Genomic DNA, 23,773 nt, shown 5'->3' with positions numbered 1-23,773 from the left:
AGCAACTGCTCCAAAAGACCATATGCTCCCTCTGGTACTCCTAGAAGAATCTATTCTGCTTTTACAGCTCCATATTCTTCCCTTTCATGCTAGTTTCTACCAGCTCACTCTATTGCTTCCCTCTCTTATTCCCAGCACATTCCACCGCCCCTCCTCCTCCTGTGGTCTCTACCCATCATTTTTCCTATGACACGAGCTAGTACAAGCTGTGCCTAATTTGAATCCTCACACACGCTCCCTGCTGAGGTCAAACAGGTCAGCAAGTGTTCCAAGCCAATGGCCAAATGCTTTCCTCCTACAGCTGGGAGGATTAATTTCTCCTGTCTACCTAATTGCCTCTTGTTAATCTAAGAAAGCTAACAGGCTCATGAGTTACCACTCGGAAAAATATACCATGTATTCAATGTAGACTTAACTAAATTGTGTGTGAAGTTGATAGGAAAAAATAACAGTCTAATTAGTCATATGGTAGTGATTTTGAAATGGAGCTTTAGAAGGAGGCAGAGATTTACATTGAGACCAACCTTGGTATCCACTTGGTACCCACTGCATTTGTACATATATATAACACACTGTGTTAAGACAAAGTTTGTCCACACGAAGGAGTTATACTGAATCATCTACCTTAAAGTTTGTGTGCGTCATTTTCCTTTTCCCTTCAACGAAGATATACATACTCTTCTAAAAAATTTTTAAACAGCTACATCATATGAAATATGCCCACCTGAAGCTTTGGTCAATAACAAATGGTGGCTGTCTGGGACTCAGTACAGTTCTAACCACATTACTCCTGTTGCAGATTCTTACAAGTGACACTTGCACATTGGTGCTGTGTTCAGGCTGCTGGCACATACAGGTAAGTAGACACAGCAAGTCTCATACACCTTACGACTGTTAGCCTGAAAGTGCCAACAATTTAACACGTTAAGTAGAAACAACTTACAAAGCTTTCTCTGTGCTAATCAAGTGACTTGATAAGCACTAATGAGCCCTCTTACCCTGGCCAGTTCCAATTCTGAATTCAAATTTAGAGATACACTAATAATAAACAGCAGTACAACGTAGGAGAAAAAAATCCAACTTCCACTTTCCCAAATTACCATCAAGGTACGTGTGGTGCAATTGAACTAGTGAATAAAATAAAGATAAGAAAGAAAGAGGTGGCATGTGCAAAGTTATCCTACTTTAGGGAAAGGATACAAAGCTTTCCAGAATTATGTTTATGTTGCTTGAAGTGTTTCTACTTACATCTTGACTGGAAGCAGAAAAACAGTTTGAGGAAAGAAGTGAGAACACTTACTCGATTCCATGATAATGGCATCCAGCTGCTTTTTCAAAAGGCAGACCTCTTAGCTTCCGAGGAGTAAGCTCTGGTGTCAAAAAGAATGCATTTTCACTGGAAGGAAAAAAGCAGATATATTTATATGTATTCGATCTGAAAAAGTAGTACGGTATCAATTTTATAAGCAGCCAAGATGAATTATACATCCAGAAGTCAAAATAAATGTACTGACAGAGGAAGACTAAAACAGCATATCCTGTAGCTCATTAAGCCCATGAGACAGACCATCAGTGGGAAATTAAATCTTCATTGAAGTAAGAATTTAAGCCCAACTAACTACAATCTATTAAGCTATGATTATTATTACAGAACCTCTTAGATGTTTTTACCAGTTTAGAGGTCACTGCTCCAAATAATTTTTTAATAAATCCAGGCGATTATCACATTTCACAACAGGGCACCTGAGTAGTAGGGATTTAGAACAAACCTTTGTAGTAAAAAGAACTATTACCTTCTTTCCCACACAATCATACGGAATGAAAATATTTTATAATATAGCCAAAATCCTAAGTCATCTGCACGCATTAACCAAAAACTCTGTGGAAGACTCAGTCTTCACACTGCATCTTCGACCTTGCTTGAGTTATCTGCTTAGAACATCTTTAAGTTTCAGAACTCCAGTAAATATTTCACAGATGTTTCCTAAATCCACAGTCTTAGGGGTCGGAAGGGATCTCTGGAGATATCTAGTCCATCCCTCCTGCTAAAGCAGGCCCTCTGAAGCAGGTTGTAACCTTCCCCTCTCACAAGCCCTCCTAATTTATTACACATAATGAAGTTCAAAAATGTATCTAGGGCAGTACCCGATGATTCCATTATACATACTCTTATTCAACATTAAAAAGGTCAACAAATGTAACTGCAGTGTCTGATAAGATATTCTTGCTTATTTAGCAGTTTTTGATTCACTGCATAAATGCTAGAGGCTCTGATACTACAGACACCTTCTGACTCTGTTGTACAGGCTGGCCTTAGTCTAACAGATGGTTAGACCCTGAAAATTACTCCATTAACTCCTTACATTAATCTTGCTGCTGACATGGGAGTGGTTACTGCACTAATACTTACCAGCAGTCACACTAAGAATGAATTCTTGCAAAGTAGGAAAGTAATACTTGCAAAGTATTCTTAACTTTACCAGTTAAGAATATTGATAGGAATGCTGGGTCAGCATATCAAGAGACACAAATAAATAGATTCAGCTATTGTCCTTTTTACATTTTTATGAGTATTCTCCCTACATTATCTCCCCTTCGCTGAATGAAAGAAATCACACCCATGAAACTGAAGTTCTGCCAGAGTAACTCCTGCTATGCTAGAAATACTAGCTTGGGAACTGGGAATGTATAGTGGCAGTAGTTTGGAGGACAGCAAAAGTCTAGTGGCATACTTTTGCACATCTAGCACTTATTCCATTATTTAAACGCATACTACAAACATCATCATTACCTCAGCCATTTCAGACTCAAAGAAATGGTCAGCCTTGCTGATTATAACCGTTGATTGCACTTGTAGGCATGTGATACAAGGATATACAAGTTACCAACTTGAAACTCTGATTCTACCACCTCATTTTTACTCACATTTTATCACTTAGTTATTACACACATTCCTCTACATCAATTCTGAGTATGGTCTGCAGTGATTTTAATGTGCTGATATCCTACCGTTTGGGAATATGCAGTGGCTGAAGATCACCAACTGGCAGCCCTTCTGGTGTGAAGAATTTCAGTAATTCCTTAGCATCGAGCAACGTCAGTGACTCCCGCTGGCTATCTTTATATCCAAGCAATTGCTCAGATGAATGTGAAAACATAGAAGCTCTAGGGGAAAAATGAAATAATAATAAAAAACCTCACCTAATATTTTTTTTAGTGAAGTTATTTTGTTCTAGTAAAAAAAAAAAATTCCTTGTCTGGAGCAATTAAATCCAGATTTTATAACTTAGTTATGAAATACAATATGAGAAGTATATTATCCATCCCCTTTTTCCATTTCTGGACCTCTAAGATAAAAAAATAATTCCCATGAAAAAAGAGACATACAATATGCAGCACAGGAATCATAAAGACACTGCTGCATACAATTCTCCACTTTATTTTTGATGTCCTCAATCAAGTATTGCAAAACTTTCTCTTTTCTACTACTAAGCAACACGTTTTACACTAACTCAGGGTAAGCGTAAGACAAGCTAGCTAGAAGAAAGAACTGTATACATGTATTTGAGAAACAAAAGCCAAAGCTTAATAATAACAACAATAAATAAAATAAGAGAAAGCAGAGATCTAATGCTGAACTCCAAGTATGGGTATGCTGGGAGAAAAAAAAAAAAGCTTCTGAATGTTTTTCCAGTATTGTTGAAGTCTACGAGCATTGTATTGGTAACTTAACTTCCGAACTACGTTACTTTACGCTATCTTTTAGGTGTGTTTTGTTAATTAAAAAAAAATAAATCAAAACCAATACTACTCTAAATATTAAGAAGTTACCCCAAAACAACGTTGAAAATTGACAGTGTAATAGAAACCTAGTTTCGGTCTTAAACAAAGCTTTTTCTAAAAAATTATCAATGTATTTGAAAACAGTTTACAAAACGGCTGTGAACGCATACGGTTCCTCTAGACTGATGTTCAATGTCCACTACAGAGAAAGCCTTCAGTATTTAACCTTTACCTCATTTTTTGCTTGATTTTTTCAAACTTTTCCAAATTCTGAAGAACATGTCTTTCTGGCCATTCCAGTGGATTTGGCTCCATTAGATCAGACTCTGCAAGACAAAAAACACCAAGAAAGCAAAACCATTACAGCTTGCTCATAAGAAGAAGGATGTAATTTGTTTCCAAATGCAAGAGAATTTATACAAGCAACCATGGAAATATTTGACTCGTGGTTCTCAAGACTGTTTTTTCTGTCCAGCAGCCTTGTTGCCAACTACGATCCTATATATATGCACATGAACTTCACAGGACTACACATGAACTTCATGGGACCTAACTCAACAAAACGGGACACAGAGCAACTGTAGACCTTATAGCAGCCTTCCAGTACCTGAAGAGAGCCTACAGGAAAGCTGGAGAGGGACTTTTAGTAAGGGCAGGTAGTGACAGGATGAGGGGAAATGGTTTTAAACTGGAAGAGGGTACATTTAGATGAGATATCTGGAAGAAATTCTTTACTATGACAGGGGTGAGACACTGGAACACGTTGCCCAGCAAGGCTGTGGAAGCACATCAATAGAGATCTTTTTAAATAAAGATACTTACCAGAAGCCACTGTACATGAACTAGTTTTATTGGCAGCCCTCTGCGGAACAGGTTCAGCAAGATTAATATTGCACAGGTCCAAAAAGCATTCCCTTGTAAGTTCTAATAAGCTTTTGAGCTCATCAGTAGAAATAACCGGAGGCTGCTCAGTCAATTCCTTTCTCTCTATTAAAAAAAAAAAAAAAACAAAGAAAAGAAAAAAAGAATTAAGAAACATCTTAATTTCTGTAAACATATATTTCTGAGCATATCCAAGTCTGAACGCCTCAGAGGTTTGGACTTGCCAATCTTAAAGAGGAAAATCTCCAGCCTTCCTACAGGACACACCCATCGTTGCCATTTGTACTGCCATTGCAGGAGCATGGCTCCAATATAACTAATTGCCCTCTCCAGGCTCTTCTGACAGAATACCAAGAGTCAGTGATTCTGATATGATTTAGGATGAGTAGAAAATTCTATTAGCTCCTATTTTGTCTTCATCCTAATGGAAATGGGTGACTCACTAAAACACAACCTCTAAGGCAACCCCATGCTTGGGGTTAAAGTACAAAGCAATCCAAAAATTAATAGGGATGAGGAGCACAACATGGAGAAGATAATGAGCAAAAAAGTTGTTAAGCTGATATTATGTTAATACTAACACAAATAATGTCATTTTTCAATCTAGCCAGTCTCTCTGAAGTATTTCTTTTGTTTTAATTGAGTCTCTTTGAGCAATGGATTTAGATGGTAAAAATCAGGCCAGTCAAGTGTTCTATTTCTCTGCAAAGTCATGAAAATCTACAGAGGATGGCCTTTCAGTCAGGTTTATCACAATACATCATTCACAAGAAAAACAAATCCCTGTCACTTTCTTCTCCTCTGCTGCTTACGACTTTTGCAAGAAAGAATAAAACAACAGCAACAAGAACAAAATACACAGTAACTTCTGGTAGGGAAAAAAAATAAAAAAACAAAACCAAGCACAGAAAAATCTAGTTTCAGAATTTTTCTGTGGTAAATACGCTCAAACTTTCCAAGAATTTATGGAACAAAGACCCACCAAATTGAAGTTCAGCATTCTCTTTTCCTCAGTATTTAAAAGTCATTACCTGAAATATAATCATGGATATATCAAAGAAAGTTTCTTCACAGCTTCATTTTTTTCCTTCACAAACTGGCCAGCTCCCCTCAGTTTTGTAAGGTGAGCTGTCACGCTCAGTTTGAAAGAAGAAGTTTGTAAATACTAGTTTGAGAACTTCAAGTGCTTTCTCCATTACTTACTGAGATACTCCTTCAAGGCAGATGCTTGGAGATGTGACAGTTTCTTTTCTCTCTGTACAATCTGCTTCTCACAAAACTGCGGCAAAGACTCGATAAAGCCATCAATACAAAAGCCTATGCAGATGAGCAGAAAGCCATTATTGAGAATCTATCTTCTTTGGAGACAGTGGGTCATTACTTCTTATACAGGGATTTCAAGATGACACAAACACACCAGATGTACAAATTTCACGTCCAAGGGAAACAACTAGGCTATCAAATATGAGTGAAGAAAAGGTAGGAAACTTTTAACACACTAAGGGGATAACCTGGAACAGGTGACTGGCCAATAGTTCTGCCCTTCTATATGAAACCAATGTAACGATAATGCAGATAGTATGACTCCCATTTAAAGAACGTAAAAAGATCATTAGTTTGATATGAGGGAAGAAAAGTTTTCTCCCAACACATGGTCAAGGACTTTCAGTTTTCTGACACCCCACTAATGGGATTTTAATTAGGATAAATGGTAAGCAGTCAGTCATATCCCACACAGATTTATTTGGATAAGAAGGAAATAAAAGGATGCAGGTCATTGTGCTCTTTTCTTCGTTGGTTATTGAGAGCAAACAGATGAATTCATATAGTTATCTTGTAGCTGTAACAGGACAGCTATTCCAAGACATCTGATACATGCTTTTATCTAGTGAATAGATAGCTGATCACCTCCTAGCTCATATCCTAACCATTCTGTGTTAATACGGTCTTCTGCCAATTGAGTTTCACGACTGTGTTCAGTCAACTTGTCTCCCCGCCTTGTGGTTTTTATTTTAAATGAGCGAAATAGGCTTGTCAGCAACAACCAAATGGATTTTAGGCATCAGCCTTTACACCAACAATGCACACTTCTTAAAGTTTTTGTATATTTAATTTGCATTCACTTTACCTTGACTTGCCCATTTGCATTGCTACAGCTACTGAAAGTTATGAGAAATGACTGACTACAACTTCAAGAAGTTGATTTTCAAAATATAGTAATAGTATGTTGTGTGAATAAACTAGATCCTTTCCTTAATCATTTTGAAAAAAAACTGAAAGAATACAGACATATTCATCCAAGTGTGTAATGTTTCTTGTTTTCTTCCCTTTAAGACAGACTGGAATTGATCAGTGGAGCAGATGCAGTTTAGTAGCATTTGTTGCCCAACGTAAGATACAAACAAATAAATCAATCTTACTTGACTGTGTTTCTTCTGCATTTGTCTTCAGCTTACTATTTACAGCAGCAAGAGTGGCCATACCGTTGATTTGGGTAGCAGAATGAATCAAAGTTGCTTTACATCCTCCTGAACCATTGCCTTGTAGCAAGAAATAATATCGGCAAGATTCTCCTTTCAGTTCAATTTCTGGAACTTAAAAAATATCAAGACACAAGATGTCTTCCTCAGAGTGTTCACACGGTTTGAAATAAGCTATAATCAAAATTGTTTTATCTGCTCTTTTTGTTGTGAGAAATCTCACATCTTTTTAAGAGACACAGTAACTACTGATATTTATCCTTTAAAAAACAAACAAACTGAAGAGCATGCAAAATAAATGAGCTACAAAAGCAAAGATGAGTTAGACTAACCTGCTGGCTTAAAGCTAGCACATTACCTGCATGGAACTTAAGTGTGGGGCAGCTTTGTGATGCAGGCTATAAAGTATGCCTGGCAACTCTAATCACCAAAGTAAGTTCTTTAACAGAGCTTATTAAAAGGAAAGTCTCTCACCAAAGACACATTTCTACCATGAAACAATGCAGTGTTGAGCAAATAGTGAGTCAAATATGAAATGATTAGAATAGGGTATGTAAAAGTGCCTATGCAGTGATTAGGAAACTATGGAATTAAAGAATGATTAGGCCTTTTTGCCTATGTTGGTTGACACAATGGTAAGTGTTCACTGGAATAACACACATCTGTCAAATACTGTACGCTCTCTTCCCAAGAAAGTAGGTTTTCATTCATGAGAGTTACTCACTGCTTTACACTGATGCATAAACACAGGCATACAGTATATATTTTTCATAATACATTAGTATTGGATTAGATATTAACATTAAAAGGACATTTTCACCATCTTTTTAATGCAAAAAAATTTAATAGCACACTAGTAGATGTACAAATTAAGAGAATGAATCCTTTTTGATATAATAAGTTTTAAAGGTCAAATCATGACCTAAGATATTTGACATAAGATATCATCTTATCACGACAAGATATTTGCAGTCCTGTCTCAATAAGAACTCGAGAAAAGGTTGAAGTTCATTTGTATTATATATTTTGTTAGTAACAAACATCAAATATTCCACTGTCTAACTTGGAGGAGGAAGGGAAGAGCGGGGAAGTCCTACTACCCAAATGTACAAGAAATTAAAAGAAGAAGAGAAGGAAAGCAAAAAAACATTTTTACTACTGTCTTGCTTCCCACTCCCCTGGCCATTTGAAACACTTTCCCTTTCCAGTTTATCATGGCATCTCAACAGCTGATTCCTTAAGGGACAATTCATTATTTCTCATTTTTATCTTAATTAGTATATGAGAACTATCAACACAAAGGATTACACGCTCCCATAGATTGGAGAGATTATCGTTTGCTAATTCTTATTACATTCATATTATTGGCAGTCACTAAAAGAGTTTTCAACTAAAACAAGCAAGTAAGTTTCAGTGACTTGTTTCTCATCCTACTCTAAATTATGCTCAAGAGGCTTAAAAATCCATTGTTTATTACTAATCACATTGTAGTCAATACTTGAACAAAACCCCTTCCCCAGAGCATAAGCCAAAGGAGCTCTTGCAGACATCAAGGATCCTGCACTCATTTGACTCAATCTGTGGTCTCACTCCAGCAGTGTTAACTGGTATTGTTGTAATCACCTCTAAAATCATATCCTCTCTATCACTTCAAAACATGAAGGGATCGCTCTGAGTTTATAAACTGCCAGCACACAGAGTTAAATTTCTTGCTTTGTTATTCAGGTTATCCTAATTCCTCTTAATTTGTTGCCTATCCCAATATCTCCAAGAATGTCAGCCTTTGCTAGCCATCCTCATCTCTTTATTCGTTGCAAAAGATACCTACCCTCTGTTGGCAACAGAAGTCACAGCTGCTTGGAACATGTACGAATCATGTACTAGAAGGCCACAAAAATCACATCAGAAGGCAGAATGCTATATCTTAGCCTGCTCTAGATAAGTTTTACTTTGACCACTAGGCAACTACCAAGCTCCTTTTAGTCTGACATTTTCACTCCTTGTGAACCCCACAGTTACTACGTGTACGGTAACATCACTTGCTGAGCAGCATGCAATATATTCTCACCTAAAACACTCTATGATTAAGAAACTCCATCCAATCTTGAACTGCATCAATTCTCTCCTCTCACTTTCTGTGAGAGAATTCTAAGCATTAGCTTAGAATTAGTCACCTACCATTATTATACCCCAACAAATTAGAAGCAGTCTCTTCTCAAGCACAAGGGTAAACACATTGGCTCACAAGTGAACAAAGGCATCCCGCATTTCCTGATGTTCTGTATTTTCCCTGGAAGAGGTTGAAATTAAATGCAATTGCACTGAAGAACCACTGGAAATGAAGACAGAGGCACCTAAATGAAGCACATTGATTTCTCACGTGTAGAAGCAAACATCTTTGCCCACAGGTTCTACAATCATTTTAGAAAGATGTGTGGAAGTTGGATCTTAGCTGATGGACAGGACACAGAGATGATTTAAAGGAGATGCATTGTTTCCCTATAGCTCACCATGATGTTATTTTCAATTTTCTTCTGCAACTGGCCTGCGTGGGTGAACTCACATGCACCAAAACCTTTTGTGAAAAGACTACAATCACTGACCTAACTTCACTGGAGAAAAAAGGGCAACCCATCTTTATAGAACACATAATATTAAACACATATAACCACATCAAAATATACCCGTAGTCATCTTTGTTTTACTCACCAGTAATGAGCTTTGGTTTCCTAGCCATATATTCCTTCCATTTCTTTGTACTCAGTTGGGCAGGGGGTGGGATCGCTATACTGCTTACATTGCACGGTAATGAAACTAAAGCTCCCACCTAAATAATAAAGCAAATATAACACAAACAATATTACTGAAACCTATTTTACATTTCATTTTTGAGCTACCAGTTTGGCATCGTTTCAAATGTGCTTCAATTAAAAGGCAAGCACATTTACTCAACACCTCTTTCCTTCACATTAATTGAGACAGAACATCATTTAACACACAAGTAGTAAAAACTGTGCTAGTTTTTGCTCCAGTTGAGATAACCAACTACTGAATTTCCAATTTCATACATAAAATAGGTATTCCCAAGTCTTTCAATAATCTCGCTAAAAACAATTCTGTTAAGAAAAATCTAGAATGAAAAGAGGACTCTAAGAAATGGTTGGAACCAGCTACCCTGCATTAACTTGAAAACTGTATGTTTTTCCTTCCTTCACGTTACCCTTTACAAATAATCAGATGAAACTACTTAATAAGATATTTCTGGCATAGGGTTAGAAAAATAACTTATTTCTTTTGCAGAGCAGAACGCAGAGTAAAGTGACAGGTGAGAAAAAAAGTTACTGAAAACATAGGTAACCAACTGAAGATGAAACATACTGCTGGGTAACAGAATACCAACTCAACAGTAATTAAGGAACAGAACTTAGTTATAACACATCTATCATGTGTATTTTCACATTGCAAGTTGTTTTGATTGGCACAGCTTTATTCTGTAAACAGTATAAAACTTTCTTCATCAAACCTACACTGCTTTAAGCATCCACGAAAAACACCTTTGAACTAATACTGTTGCTATAAATAGACATACTATAATATCCAGGATAATATCCACTATAATAAATGTTTCAAGAACTGTTTTTATCCAAAATCAAAATGGAAATACAGAATACACACTTGCAAAATACGGTATCTTACATTTCAGAAAAGCTAGATGCATTTCATAAGCTGCATATAGACTTGCCTTTTGCTAAAAAGCAATTGAATTGTGATAATCTGGAAACATCTGTTACAATACGATTAAAAGTAACAAAATATCTTAGAAAAATGAAATTCAGCTAAGGTAAAGAGAAAAACATTCAGTGGACTTACAGACTGTCAGATCCTGAATTGTCCTAGGATTATATTTTGAAGGAGCCTACTCAGAGACTAGCTATTATATATTGTTCATGAAAGACAGAAAAGTAATATATTCTGTCTTCATTTTCCTGCTAAACTTACATGAAAGGAAGCCTTACCTTCCCAGAGAGAGAAGAAATCTGATCTAAAAGCAGCACAGACATCTCCTTGCTACCCTTTCTTGCCAGGCTCCTGAACAGAACAGTTTAAGGAACCCCATCTTCACAAAGAAGGGCATTCAGCTGTATTCTATAAATCACGTTACCGTTGTATTTCAAGTAAGGACTGCGAGAGTCTAATATATGATATTCCAGTATCACAAAATATATTAAAACTCATCTTTTCAGGCAAAGCGGTACAGTTAGAAATGTTAGATGATGAAATACACAAAGGATGTATTTAACATAGGCAGTCATCAACAGATAATCATTTATTCAAAATCTTGGCATGCCTAAGCTACCTAGCCTGTATCCTGGCAGCCACACATCCTAAGCCACTTTTATGTAGTTTAGAACTAGTCTTGGCATTATAGATTTAAATTAACATGAATACACCCTGAAATCTCTGCAGCATATGCAACTCAAAACAAAATTCCTCTGCCATACCTTGTCACAGATTCTGCATCTACACAATAAAAACACATTTTACAGAAAAAATGTTTTAAACTTAGAAGGACACTACATAAATCAATGAGTAAGGCTTGGGTTTTTTAAACTCTGCACTTACACAGCAACAAATACTGCATGGCAATGAACGTGCACATATTTATTACATTTACACATAGAATCACAGTCATAGAATGGCTTGGGTTGGAAGGAACCTTGAATATCATCTAGTTCCAATCCCTTTGCTACAGGCAGGGATATCTCCCTCTAGACCAGAGTACTCAAAGCCCCATCCAGCCTGGAAATCAATAAATACTTCTCTATTCTTCCTCACATACATCCACAAGTAGCCAAAATGTATGTGCAATAACGTAAAAATAAGCTAGTTATTGTTATTGCATTTCAAATTTCAACACATGAAAAAACCCAGTAGTGAAGATACACTAAGTGACTATTTCAGCATGCTGGTATGGACTGAGTCCTTGCTACTCCTCAGATACTGTAGCCATACTTAGCTCCCAACTGTTTTCTTTCTGCTATAAACCATTCTCATCAGCAGTTTAGATCCTTAAGAAAAGGATACAGCTCAAATTCCAGATCTGATATAAAAAAAGGGGGAAGTTCAGAGAGGACAACCATCCGTAAAAACTCTAATGCAGGACCATAGTAATGAAAAGCCTGAAAAGAGATCAAATAGAGAATACGTAACACCATGTATAACATGATCTCAGCAAAGTTTTTCCAAGTGTTTTGCTGGAGGCATTTGCCTTACAGGTTCACCTGAAAAAAGTAGAAAAGAATAAAAAGAGAAAAATAGTTCACAGTATCATATTAAACACAATTATAGAAAAACAAGGAAGGTATTTAGTGCTGTTTAATAAGACTCACTTCCCAGAATGCCAACCATATGCCTCAAAAAGTTAAATAAATACAGAACTCAAAAATAAATTAAGTACTGAGATTGGACTACGTTTCAACTTCTACTTTAAAGTAATTTTGGTATCACATACTTAAAAGCAAACACAAAATATTAAGGACCCATTTTCTGCTCAGACATGAACTATAAAAGTATTCCTCACTGTTATGCAATCCTTATTTTCGCGTTTGGATTTCAATTCTGACTAAAGTTTCCCCAGTCACCAATTTTCTCAAGAAGGCAAATCAGATGAATTCTGTTGGCTCAAAGAAACACCAAGAATACAACCTACCTCTGGCATACCATTAGAATTCGTACACTGTTGCTCTCCTTTGTCAGCAAAGCAAGAATTTAAAAATGAAGTGCTGAATGGCTTTGCTGAAATGCTCTTCATACAAAATTCTGGAAACCTAACTTCGGATCCAAACTGAAAAAGAGACAGTAATAATAGATGTAAACTGGCTGAATTTTATTTTAAACATTTACTATTAGATTTCTCTTCGTCATATCCGTGAGTTTAGGTAAAAACACTGGATTTAGGTAACCAACTACTAAACCCCAAACCTTAATACTGAAAACATAAATGGAAATCTTCCATCACAGATCTTTTAGTCTCTGCAGATACACTCGATGCGTTCTTGCAACAAATGACTTACATAGCTACATGGTCATGATTTGTGGCAGATACAGAGCAATCTCATTTTGAACAAGAAGTTCTAAGGCAAGTATTTCAGAGGAGGGCGACTCAGTTTCTCAAATTCACATCCAAACGCCTTCGTCTTGTTCAGCTTTTTATCAAGCTAAAAAAAACAAGTAGTTCCCACCACCCTCAAGACAGACTGCACCAAATATTAAAAAACATTATCTCTTGGAATTATGTTTTTAAAACCAAATTTGGCTTCAAGCATAGAACTACACATGCTTTACATGATGTGCACAGATGCTTTAAAAATAATAACAAAGACTGAAGCTATTTTACCTTTCTTTCCCATATCTGAATCTTTCCCCTCCAGAGCTCTTTTAAATCGATGACATCCATGACATTATCTGAAGATACAAAGTCTGCCGATAGGTAGTTTGCAATCTTTTGCCACCTATTGTAAAAACAAGGAAGAATTAACCTTTCTGAATTTACAATTACACATTAACACTAAATGTGATTGAATCCTAGTTCAGGCTCTGTAAATTAAGCGGCTGATGAATATTGCAGCAAAGAACTTTGTCAGACAACAAAAGATACTTGCAATGGCAAGCTGTAGGGTGGCTGCCAGCAGCTGGAGTACACCTAAAATGAAGAGCATACCCTTTAGAGTCATTTGTTGCGATGGTGATTTGTGCAGAGTGCCATTCTCTCAGGTGTTTCAGGGCACCAATTGCAGGCAAGCAGTCTTTTAACTTGGGTGCTTCTCGTTCAACAGCCTGTAGTATTACATCCACCATTGCTCTTCCTGTAAAAACAGTTATATATAACTCCAAGTACCACCATTCAGTAAATCATTCAGTCATTTAAAGATAGAAAAGTACTGATTATCACTGACCAAGCTGATATGGGCTTAATGATCAACCATAAATAATTTCAGCAAGAGTTAAAATACTTCTCATACATTTTAGCTCATCTCTCCCTGCTCCTCTTTGACTATCACAATCTCAAGTTAAATATTTTGCCATCCACCCACTCAGCAGTTTCCTATTTCTCCTGTCTCCCTGGATGCTGTACAGTTTAGACTCTTCTATCCCTGTCTCCAGTACAATTGCACTACGTTGACCTTCTTTCAACATCTCTACAATGCTTATTTCTCATTCTTTCTGCATTCCATTTCTTTACTATTCCAACTCAACTACTGCTACACTAGAGTATCCTAACATGAAAGGTTGTATGCATCTCCACTTTGTAAAATTTGAATCCAGCAGCTCGCATCTATGCTCCTCACAGCTTGTTGTGTCACACGCACAATCAGCCAGCTGGTAAATCAGTTGTAAGCCTGATATGTCAACACCTTCAATTTTATTTTAACAAAAGAACGTCCCATGGTCGCAAGTCGAGTTTTGTAATGCCTATGGTCTATTTCTATTTCAGTGCCCTTTCATATGGAGAAAAAACACTTACATAAATAAGCACCTTAATCTCTACTGAAACACAGCCCAGCAAACTACTCCCTAGGCTGATGTGCAAGACCAATCACTTGCAGTCATTTTCCTTAAACTGTCTGCAAGACTCGCAAGTTAATTCAACTAACAAACTCAAAGATTGCTCTTTTAAGAGAGCTTACCTGGGGCAGGCAGTTTGTCAGCTAACTGATGCAGACTTTCTGCAGCTTCATCATAAACACTGAAAATGAAGAGCAACATGGTTGGAAACTAAATATAATCAATTAGAAACAAAAAGTTACGAGCACTAACATATTTACATTGAGTAGTATTCATGTCTCTAAAATTCTACGCAAGCATAATGCCTAGGCCATGAGTTACACTTATTTCCCCTTTTTCTGAGGCAAAAGTAAACTCAAAACAATCTGCAGTGAAACTGGAAATAGTATTTCAGATTGCTTTCTCTTAGCAAGAGACATGTAACCGTCGGCTGTTAGGAAATTGCTGTTATTCTACAAAAATCATCCATAGGTAAAAAAGGCAACTAAAGAAATGTTGAAGTAGTACTTCTGGTTGTAGGAGGGGACTGTTCCTAGTGAACTATAGCTTTGGTAATAACTTGTTGAATTTTCTTGATTCCTTGGGGTTATTACTGTTATATGTAAGATCACTATACTTCAGTAAAGATAATAATATGCATACTCAGCCATAGACAGTGACTCCCTACTGTTATTGTCATCTTCCTCAAAATTCGGTATGGCTCCCAGACACTTGTCAATACTTGTTTGGAGAGAGTCTTCATTTTTCTGTGTCTCAGAATTTATTTCCTCCCAGTCAGAACTGCAGAACTTAAAAGGAAGAAGAACTCTGAGTACCACAGTTTCAACTTACACTAGAGACAGGTAGAGAGTTGGGGAACTTAACATTATAAAAAAATTACCTACTTGATAATAACCACATATAACATGACTCGCAAAGTACCATTTCCTTATGCCTGGAATTCCAGCCACTGAACACGCTGAAAAGAGAAAACAATTATTTAAAACAATCCACTACAACCTCTTCTTCCTATTATAATGAGGTCTTTCTGCTAAAAGACCCTACATAAGTCATTCAGTGTGCCAAAGTGGCTTAAGCTCTACTTTCCTTTGGCATCGCGTTTAAGGTCAGAACATATTAAAGCAAAACCAAGTGTCTAAGTAGTAATGTTCCTTCAATTAATAATAACTAATAAAGTTTTTGACCTCTTCTCTGTTCTGGGCAGTACTGCCCTCCATTTACAGAAGCTTTATCATACCCGAACCAAATCACAACTTTAATAAATATAGTTAATGCGGTTCATACAGTGAATTAATCCAACATTAATCCAAACATTGCTCCCACTGAAAAAAATTAGAAGACATCACAAGAGTAATGAGAATTGTAGGCAGGGCAATATCAAGCTGCCCACTAGTATGAGAATGATAGAACGGCCTGGGTTGAAAAGGACCTCAAAGATCATCAAGTTTCAACCCCCGTGCTGTCTGCAGGGTTGCCAACCACTAGACCAGGCTGCCCAGAGCCACATCCAGCCCGGCCCCAAATGCCTCCAGGGATTGGGCATCTACAGCCTCTCTGGGCAACCTGTTACAGGGCGTAAAGAGAAAGAAGTCCTTTTCTATTCCTTGTTGCTCTTAAGGTGGATTTAAATCTGTCAAATCTTTCAAAACTCTTCTCCTTCTTGTAAAAATGGTAGCAGCAAAAGCAGTTCTGCCCACAGTTTTAGGCATACTGCAAAAACTCAATTTTCTTTAGTTTTTGGCTTGCTTCACCTAGATCATAACTTTTTCCTAGACAAATCCCTTGATATCATCTGCCTTATATTACTATACATTACTTACCTGGAAACGTCATTGTAGCTGCTTTTATAGATGAATTACATTTTTCTTTCAGGTGCTTATAAACATTTGCAACAGTCAGAGCTGGAAAAAAAAAAGTTACTCTTAAATCTGACAAATTTCAAAAGTTAAGCCTTACTGCAAACACAGCTTGAAGTTCCGTTTAATATTAAATTAATTAAAAATTGTCAAATACAGATTTGCAACAGTTTAAAAAGACAAATTTTGTGAAGTTCTAGCTAAACTAGTGAATGTTTCACAGGAAGGAGAAACGGGAGAAGAATCTCATGAAGTTCCTGTGCCAAGCAAAGAGCAGTCCCAGGCCTCAGCGCATGCCAGAGTTCACCCAGCTGGAAAGCAGCTTGGCAGAAACATAGAATCATTATGGCTGGAAAAGACCACTGAGATCATGCAGTCCAACCATCAACCCATCCCCACCATGCCAACGAATCCACGTCCCTCAGTGCCACATCTCCACCATTCCTGAACACCTCCAGGGATAGCGACTCCACCACCTCGCTGGGCAGCCTGTACCAATCGCTCACCGCTCTTTCTAAGAAGAAATTTCTTCTAATATCCAACCTAAGAAAAAGACCTGGGGGTCCTGGCAGGCACCACGTTGTACATAAGCCAGCAGTATGCCCTTGCAGCAAAGAAAGCCAAAGGTATTCCAGGCTGCATTAGGCAAAGCAGCACCAACCGGTCAAGAGAGGCGATCCTTCCCCCTGCTGAGTGCTGGGGAGGCTGCACCTGGAGGAGGGTGGCCAGTGCTGGACATAACAGAGAGTCCAGCAGAGGATGGCCAAAGTGACCAGGAGCAGCTCCCCTGTGAGGCTGTGAACTGGGACTGCCCAGCCTGGAGGAGACTCAAGGGCTCTCGTCCATGCGCATAAATACCTGAACGTGCACAGATACCTCCTTCGGCCCCGCTCCCGGCAGCGATTCCCGCTCCGGTGCCGGCTCCGTGCTCGGGGCCGCCCGCCGCAGCCCCCCAGCCGAGGAGCAGCACGTAGCGCTCCATGGCCGCCGAGGACGAACGGCCCGCGCTGCCGCCCTCGCTCCGCCCCTCGCGGCGCTTCCGCTTCCCGGTGCGGGGCCACGGCGCTCCGCGGCGCTTCCCGTCCCCTCGGCCATGGCCAGCTACACCAAGGCGGCCCAGGTGAGCGCGGCCTCGTCCTCTCCGGGCCTCGGCGGGACTGGCTCTTGATAGTGCGTTCTTTTCCCGTGTTAAGCATCGCCTCTTTCTCTTTAGCAATGGGCTACTTTTGCCAGAGCGTGGTACCTCCTAGATGCGAAGATGCAACCACCGGGAAAAATAGCGGCTGTAACCGTAAGAAGGCTGGAAGGGAGGCATAAGCCTATTTACCATGCGCTGAGTGAGTATTGCAGTAGGCTGGAACGCGGGAGGCTCCCCCTGAGCAGCAGGAGCACTTGCAGGGCACTGGGGCGGGTTGCCCAGAGGCTGCGGGGTCTCCTCCCTGGGGATCTGCAGAAGCCGCCTGGACGTGGCCCCGGGCCCCTGCTCTGCGTGTGCCTGCCTCAGCAGAGGGACACAGACATCCTTGCCAACCTCAGCCGTTCTGAGATCGTGGGACTAGAACGTGTCTTGTTTTGAGACAGGAAACATTATTATTGTTGGGAGATAGCTTGATTAGGTGAAGAACTTGTTTTGCCTATGAGAAAATTCAGTAGCATTTGTGATCTTGATCACCATGTAATACCGTAGCACTTGTCTCCTAATGACAAGCATTTTATAGATAACATATATATTATATTTAAAAGATTATCCCTTTTCAGAATGCTGATATTGTTGGCATGATGTTTCCTGTAATACTCTAGCAGAATTTTCTAGAGATGACTGAAGCATAAAGAAAGCATTAAGCTTTACTTATAATGTCAAATGTGCATTCTAAGGTTATACTTGAGCCAATTTTCATAATAATGTAGCATTTATAGTTTTCTGAAGATATTTTTAATGCCCAAGTGCTGCAGGTGAAAAATGTGTTTTATCCACAAGATGTCACTGGTGTGTAAGGCTGTTAGAAAGTAAAGCAAACACTGAGCAGAAATAGTTTTGGTTGCCCTGTGGGAAAGATCTCGATAGTCTTATGTTCATGAAGCTTTAAAATCCTGGAAAGTCATTTTATGGTTTACACTAATTGATCTGAAGCGTTCCGTGCGTCAGTACAAACACATTACATCTGAGACTGATGGATTGCTGCTAGTGGGAGACATCTGATTCTCTCTAAGAGCAAAGCAGGGGTGAATTTATGGCTGGTGTGCTTGACACTTGTTGTTACTTTAAAGGGAAAAAAAAAAAGAAGCAATAGTGTCTGTGAGATAACTGTTCTTAAGAAGAACATTGTGGAGATTTTATGTGGTGTGGTTTTGGTCGTCTGTGATTGGTGGTGGTGGTAGTTGTTTTTAATTTGGTGTCACCTTTCCATAAAATCATTATTATTGTTCTGAAAACTGGCATGGCTGGAACTAAGCTGTGAGTAGACAAAGAAAGAAATTTGATTTCATGTACGTTTATTTTCTGTTTTAGGGATAATTTTTCCTTATTCTCCAAAATATTGTATTTTTAGATGCTGTTAGACCATGTGCCTTAAGAAAGGTGAGGTAATCTTGTTCATGAGGTTTGAATGTAGATTTCTTGAATTCTTCTGCACTTTCCCTTCCATCCTATCTTTGCGAACAGGTTCATAGTATGAAACCAAAAATAGTGAACCGTTTTTTTCAGATATTGGTCAGTCTGGTTCTTTGTACTGAATTGTGGGCCAGTGTAAGTGAGCCACTTCTGTTACTCGGGCAGGGTTTGCTGTTCAGGTAGCTGTTGTGTGCATCCTGAAAGAAGACCAGGCTTGATAGAAATGTCCCAAAAGCCAGATCTGGCCCAGGTCATACTCTACCTTGCAATGTTAGCTTCAAACAGCTGGAAGCAGTAGCTAAAACTCGTCTTATAATGAAAACATTGGCAAGTAGCTTGTCAGTCATGTGAGCTAACAGTTGATGATGCCTGCATTCAAACACAATTTAATCCATAATTAAAATGGAGGAGAAAGAATGCACTAGCTGAAGCATTTTATTGTGAGATAGAAATTGTTGAAGTTTATAAACATCCAGTGATACAGAGTGGAATGGACAGCCTAGTTTCATCTGAAGAGGTGCAATGCATTTGTTGCATGTAACAAATACAGTGTTTTTCTAAGTAGGATGCAGTTTAACTGTGTTTGTGCAGATGGTAAATGTTTTTGCTTTCCTCTTACTAAGAGCAGGTGTCCTTGAGGTGATGGGAGCAACACTATCATAAGACAAGTAGATAATGATGTGTTAATTTGAAAATGTTGAAGGAGAAAATAGCCATCCATTACTTTTATCAACTTTAAAATAACAGGTTAGAGTCATTATTCAGATAGATGTAGATATCCCGGTTAGCTTTTAGCTTGGCTCCTTATTGAGGCCTCTTTGCATCTCACTAACGTTGAGCTCTAAGCTGTAATCACTGAGTAGAACTGTTTTGCTTACTGAAAGAGTTCAGTCCTCTGGTAAACACTGGTACTGTTTTTATACTGTATTTTTGAAATAGAGGCACACGTACAACATACTGCAATGAATACAATAGTATGCTTGCTTGTAAGCCAGATGACTGGGTTGTAGGTGAGTAGCTGCAACTATTTAATTTTCCAGATTGATGTTATTTTACCTACTCATCTTCCTTCTAACCTGACATTCCTAAGAAAAATAGTAATTAAGGTTTGTATTTAAGTGTAGGTTTGGATGGAGAGATTTAAAAACTTAGATCTTCTAGTATGAGTTTTATGGAATGTGCTATACGTGTGTAATACACAATTTGAAATATTTTTTCCACTGATTACCTTATAGACGACTGCGGAGATCATGTTGTCATAATAAATACAAGACATATTGCCTTTTCTGGTAACAAATGGGAGCAGAAAGTATACTCCTCACATACTGGGTAAGTGTTAAGTTAGTTTATTATAGACCTTCAGGTGAGCTAGTGGTACACTTCTGTCGCATTTTCTTCTAGGTAAAGTCTTCTTAGCAGGTTTGTTCAAAAGGGAATTCCTGCTTTTAAAATGATGTGTGCTTTTTTTTTTTTTTTTGAAGTGTATTGATCAGACTTAGACATGGCAATGGAGCAAGTTAACAGATTTGATCTAGATTACTGTGTGTGGAGGTGAATGCAAATTTGAGGACTACTCTATTTACTAAGCAATAAAAGACTTTCCTATTGACCCTGCACATTGAAGATATGCACAGATTTCAGCCTTATTGTCCTACTGAACAGCAGATACCAAGTTTGATATGTTCTTATATCACTGGACCAAAAAAAAAAAAAAGATGCTTAATCTTGAGAAGATTGATTATTGGAAATTTAAATTTAGCCCCTCGTAACTGGAAAATGCAGTAAGAAATGAAGATGTACTCTGAAGATGTACTGGTGTTTAACATATTATTCTGTCAGACATAACTTCTTTATAGATAAAAAAGTAATGAGCTGTTACTGCATGGATCAATTAGTCAAATAAGAGCAGTTGCTCTTCATACAGCAACAACAGTAGATAATTATTCCCCAGGCATTAAAATGACTCCAGTTGGGATATGCATAAATTATGTTGGAAAAGCTAATTTTGCTAGTTCTGATATTTCAGTCTTGAAGTTTGTTGAATTGCTGAAAAGTTCTTGTCAAAGTTGATGGAAATGCTTTCCCACCCCTCTCCCCCCACCAAGAAGCTTATTTACATTTTTCACTAAGTGAATGGAATTGTTAAATTCTTAAGAATTTAAGGAATATCGAAAACCTGTGCAACTCCCTAAGCTGGCATGTTTTAATGATGTTGGATTTATTTTCATTTTCCTTAGGCTAATTTCTAATAATGTAATTAAATCAAAATGAATCTCAGTTTTACCTGACGTCTGTGTAATTTCTTACACCACTTAAAGAACATGCTTAAATGTGAATTAGCACAACTATGCCGTATCACTAAGACTTTAAATAGGTGGACTAGTTGCAAGTCTTGATAATCTTGAAATATTTCCACATTTTACATATCTTATCATAGTTACAGAATGCATTAGGTTAATTTATTTAACAAGCAGTTTTTAGAAGACATCTATCTGCTCATGCAACGCTAACTTTTTAATACTGAAGTGAGTAAATGGAAAAGTGCACATGGAATTAAACTGAGAAAGATTCTGTTCTATTGAGTATCATAGAATCATAGAATGGCTTGGCTTGGAAGAGATGCCAAGGATCATAGAATCATAGAATTAGCTAGGTTGGAAAAGACCTACAAGATCATCCAGTCCAACCATCCACCTACCACCAATAACCCCACTAAACCATGTCTCAACACAACATCTAAACTATCATCAAGTTCCAACACGCCTGCCAGATGCAGGGCCACCAAGCTCCAGATCAGGTCCTAGCCCAGGCTGCCCAGGGCCCCATCCAACCTGGTCTTGAACACCTCCAGGGATGGAGTATCCACAGCCTCACCAGAGTATCTAATAAAAAACTGCTGACAGTTGCTGGCCTTGTGAGAATAACTTCTTGCTTAGTGGCTTGGGCTTATGGTAAGACATAATTTTACACCATTGTTCAAAGTTCTTTCGCTATTTCACTTTGCCAATCAATTAAAAAATATATATATTAAGAGTGACATTCTACCAGGAGGATTTAAACTGGACATTAGGAAGAGTTTCTTCACAGAGGGGGTTGTCAGGCCTTGGAAGGGACTGCCCGGGGAAGTAATAGAGTCCCTATCCCTGGAAGTATTTAAGAAATGTGTGGACATGGCACTAAGGGATGTGATTTAGTGTTGGAACTTGGTCAGGTTGGTGGTTGGACATGGTGATCTTTAAGGCCTTTTGCAACATAGATGATTCTGTGGTTGTAAGCTACTGAGGTTAGTGTTAATGGCATGATTAAGCATGTAGCACTGAGTTTGTTTTCTTTTTTTCTAGTTATCCTGGTGGTTTCAAACAGGTGACAGCAACTCAGCTCCATTTGAAGGATCCAACTGCTGTAAGCGTTTTTCCCTTTCATTTGTAAAGTACATCAGCTTTCATTTTAATATTTCCCCTAAGCAAAAGAGATTGTAATTAACCTGTGTAAGGCTGCATTATGAACATGTTATGACTGGAGCTCAGCTTGGACAGTGGTTTTGTAAACAGCGTGTTTTAGGGTCAGATTGCAAGTTGTTCATTTTCATGATTCTTCCATGCTGTCCAGATGAGCAAATCAAGCTCACTGCTTTTTGCTTTGCTCCTTTGCTTTGAGTTTCAGAGGTCTGACCTTTCTCATTGTCGAAGTGACTCAGATTAGACTGATTTAAGCAGTGCTTGAGTTTAGCAACCTAATACTTTAAGAGCCATCAAGAATAATGCTTATATTAAAAAATGTTAGAAAATACATCTGCCTCTTCCTCACATTAAAATTCAATGGTGGGTTTTGCTAAATGGTTTTTTTAGATATTTTCTGCAGTGCTGTATGTTCATGGTCTGTGAGAGAATTGGAAAAGGCGATTAGTAAAGAAGCTCAAGTTCAATGTAAATGTCTGTATTTGGCCATTATTAATTTTGTTGAACTGTAGTGCTGATTTATTTATTACTAACTAAAAAGGAATGTGCAAGATATGAACAGTTTGGGATGTAGCCTTAGAGTTACGAAATTACTGCTTTTACTGGGGTTTTGAATGCTCAGCTTTGCAGGATTGAGTTCTCCAAGTCCTATAGTTTCACATTATGACGTGAGGTCCACTGAGATGAACGGATTTGTGCGTTTATCTCTGACTCGGGTGCTTTGATTTAGGCCACCTTATAGGCAAGGCATTAAAATACTTTTTCTGTTTCCTTGAGAAATTGCCTGCTGCAAAATTATTGGGCTTTGTCACTGATTTTTTTTTTTTTAAATTTGTTTTAGTAATCTTCGCTTATCCCAAGACTTATGCACAAAACATTGTACAAGTACTCAATTAAAAAGTCTGCATAAGAATTTATCTTCTTTCGTATTTTTTTTTTAAATGGTGGAATAATAAAATCCTGCATTTCAGTATTGCTTTCTGTCAATAATTTTTCAAAACCACTTAAATGCTCTAACACAGTTGTAACTCCTTTGGAAATTACTCACAGTTCTGTGTCTAAAATAGATTTCTTCGACCGTTTTCATTTGAGCTTCAACCAGGCTGTGCACTGGGAGGCAGTATAGCACAACTTGTT

The 23,773-nt window shown here is 38.0% G+C and overlaps 2 protein-coding genes across 4 annotated transcripts in view; one reads left to right on the top strand and one right to left on the bottom strand.

Annotated features, from left to right (window-relative positions):
- MTBP (MDM2 binding protein) overlaps window positions 1-17,579 on the bottom strand; it is a 26,498-nt gene extending 8,919 nt beyond the window's left edge. The window contains exons 1-17 of one of the 3 annotated variants that reach the window (XM_021385901.1): window positions 17,426-17,579; window positions 16,532-16,612; window positions 15,596-15,669; window positions 15,354-15,499; window positions 14,834-14,892; window positions 13,867-14,011; window positions 13,543-13,657; window positions 12,856-12,990; window positions 12,231-12,325; window positions 11,162-11,234; window positions 9,855-9,972; window positions 7,086-7,259; window positions 5,869-5,982; window positions 4,606-4,770; window positions 4,016-4,109; window positions 3,010-3,165; window positions 1,301-1,396 (exon numbers count right to left, since the gene is read on the bottom strand). In XM_021385901.1, coding sequence (XP_021241576.1) covers window positions 1,301-1,396; window positions 3,010-3,165; window positions 4,016-4,109; window positions 4,606-4,770; window positions 5,869-5,982; window positions 7,086-7,259; window positions 9,855-9,972; window positions 11,162-11,234; window positions 12,231-12,325; window positions 12,856-12,990; window positions 13,543-13,657; window positions 13,867-14,011; window positions 14,834-14,892; window positions 15,354-15,499; window positions 15,596-15,669; window positions 16,532-16,612; window positions 17,426-17,549 — 1,964 coding nt within the window. In that variant the 5' untranslated portion in view covers window positions 17,550-17,579. The remainder of the gene's footprint in view (window positions 1-1,300; window positions 1,397-3,009; window positions 3,166-4,015; window positions 4,110-4,605; window positions 4,771-5,868; window positions 5,983-7,085; window positions 7,260-9,854; window positions 9,973-11,161; window positions 11,235-12,230; window positions 12,326-12,855; window positions 12,991-13,542; window positions 13,658-13,866; window positions 14,012-14,833; window positions 14,893-15,353; window positions 15,500-15,595; window positions 15,670-16,531; window positions 16,613-17,425) is intronic. The other 2 variants (XM_021385902.1, XM_021385903.1) reach the window with 2 other exon arrangements.
- The window catches only part of MRPL13 (mitochondrial ribosomal protein L13), a 25,957-nt gene continuing 19,763 nt past the window's right edge, over window positions 17,580-23,773 (top strand). The window contains exons 1-4 of the mRNA XM_021385904.1: window positions 17,580-17,687; window positions 17,781-17,904; window positions 20,414-20,507; window positions 22,520-22,580. Coding sequence (XP_021241579.1) covers window positions 17,661-17,687; window positions 17,781-17,904; window positions 20,414-20,507; window positions 22,520-22,580 — 306 coding nt within the window. The 5' untranslated portion in view covers window positions 17,580-17,660. The remainder of the gene's footprint in view (window positions 17,688-17,780; window positions 17,905-20,413; window positions 20,508-22,519; window positions 22,581-23,773) is intronic.

Source organism: Numida meleagris, chromosome 2 (assembly GCF_002078875.1).
Source record: "Numida meleagris isolate 19003 breed g44 Domestic line chromosome 2, NumMel1.0, whole genome shotgun sequence".
In the NCBI taxonomy this organism is placed as follows: domain Eukaryota; kingdom Metazoa; phylum Chordata; class Aves; order Galliformes; family Numididae; genus Numida; species Numida meleagris.
The sequence above is the reverse complement of the archived record's forward strand: the minus strand, read 5'-3'. Positions and strand labels throughout refer to the sequence as shown.